General features: G+C 52.7%; 1 protein-coding gene across 2 annotated transcripts in view; it reads left to right on the forward strand.

Annotated features, from left to right (window-relative positions):
• The first annotated feature begins 6 nt into the window (after positions 1-6).
• The window catches only part of LOC113212288 (uncharacterized), a 6,059-nt gene continuing 4,358 nt past the window's right edge, over positions 7-1,707 (forward strand). For both annotated transcript variants that reach the window (XM_052274248.1, XM_052274249.1), the window contains exon 1: positions 7-581. In XM_052274248.1, the coding sequence (XP_052130208.1) occupies positions 50-581 (532 nt within the window). In that variant the 5' untranslated portion in view covers positions 7-49. The remainder of the gene's footprint in view (positions 582-1,707) is intronic.

Below are 1,707 nucleotides of genomic sequence, written 5' to 3' on the forward strand. Positions count from 1 at the left end.
CTGCAGCGTGAACATCGGAGCTGGCGGCAGCAACTCGGGACACATCAAGATGGTGGCCGGACAGGACGGCCAGCGCCGAGAAAAGCGCTGCAGTTTCGGAGGTTGCCGCGTTAACATCGGGGGCAGTAACTCCGGTAGCATCAGCCTCCTCGCCGACAAAGCCCAGCCGGCCCCCACCACAGGCCCTACCCAGAGCTCGGAGGGCGCCCTGGCGCGGACCAAGCGTTGCTCCTTCGGCGGCTGCAGCGTCACCATTGGGCGCGGCGGCAGCAACTCCGGCTCCATCCGCCTCCTCACCGAGCCCTCCGAACCATCTGCCAACCTGCTGGCTTCCGGGGACGCTCTCCTCACGAGAAACAGGAGGTGCAACTTCGCCGGATGCAGGGTCCACGTCGGCGGCAGCAACTCTGGCAGCATTAAGATGCTGCAGGAGAACAACGGGCTGGCCGCCGCGGCCTCCTCGACGGAGGAGCGCTCTACGGAGGCATCAGCGGAGACTAAGACGCGGTCAAAGCGCTGTTCCTTCGGGGACTGCACTGTCACCATCGGCGGCCGCAACACGGGCACGGTCATTGGGGCGCGTAAGTTACTGATACAAAGAATCGAAGTCTCTTGTATAACATAAACACTATGTTACACTTCGACGAACCTGTTGCAAACGTACTTAAACAGGCAGACCCGCCCTTCCGCCAAACGAAGTTGCCAGCTTCGCTTCGCTGCGCCGGCAACTCCGTTCGGCAGGGGCCGGGCCTGCTTGGCCTGCCGGCGGCGATGGCCGGGCCTGCGGCCCGACCATTTCTGTCACGCGATTTGCTGAAGAACATAATCAAATGATGTAACGGGCCTTCGGCCCACAAAGCCCGTCGTCCTTAAAATTTGCCCCGTAGACACGAGAAAGGGATGTAACGGCGAAGCACTGCGACTACAGCCCACCCTTCTGCTTTGAAAACGTTTTTTGGGGTGGGGGGGGGAGTTTCTTTTCTCTTGCGGTTTTGGGCCTTCTTTTACAACTTATTGCTCACTAATGCAATTTAAAGCTTATTTTCGTCAAAAAAGACCCTCCAGCGCCTAAACGGTTAGAAATAGAGCCAAACGGACAAAATTTTCGCCCATGGGACTCTACGTTGACAAATTAACCCCTTCGGAGATCATAAAAAAAATATTTTGTACAGACTTTTTTGACCTACCCCATTTTCTTTGATACCTTCTTTTAGCCCTTTAGGGGTGGTTGCCAGGATTTGCCGTAGGCGGTTTGTTGGCTGAGCGATTAGCGAAGCCTATTACTCCGTCTGGTCGGAAAAAACTTTGTCTGTCTGTCTGTCTGTGTGTCTGTGTATCTGTGTGTCTGTGTGTCTGTGTGTCTGTGTATCTGTCCGCACGAAAACTCGAAAACGAAGTGAGCGAGCGACCTGGGATTTTCAGGGTCGTTTTGTGTCATAAAAAGACAGATCGAGTTCGAAGATGAGCATTCTAGCTCAAAAATTTGATTTTTTAAAAATCAAAAACAACAGGTCCCAAAAATGACGTTTTTTAAAAGTATTTTTTTTATGGTTTTCTAAGGGTAAGATCATCAAAGTAGAGCCCTATGGGCGAAAATTTTGTCCGTTTTGCTCTAGCTCTAACCGTTGAGGCGCTAGATGGTAGTTTTGACGAAAATAAGCGAAAAAAGTACAACTCTGTATGCTTAGTCGAGGTGACGGGCCGTTG

The sequence above is a fragment of the Frankliniella occidentalis genome, unplaced genomic scaffold (genome assembly GCF_000697945.3).
Source record: "Frankliniella occidentalis isolate FOCC.00 unplaced genomic scaffold, Focc_3.1 Scaffold361, whole genome shotgun sequence".
Lineage (NCBI taxonomy): Eukaryota > Metazoa > Arthropoda > Insecta > Thysanoptera > Thripidae > Frankliniella > Frankliniella occidentalis.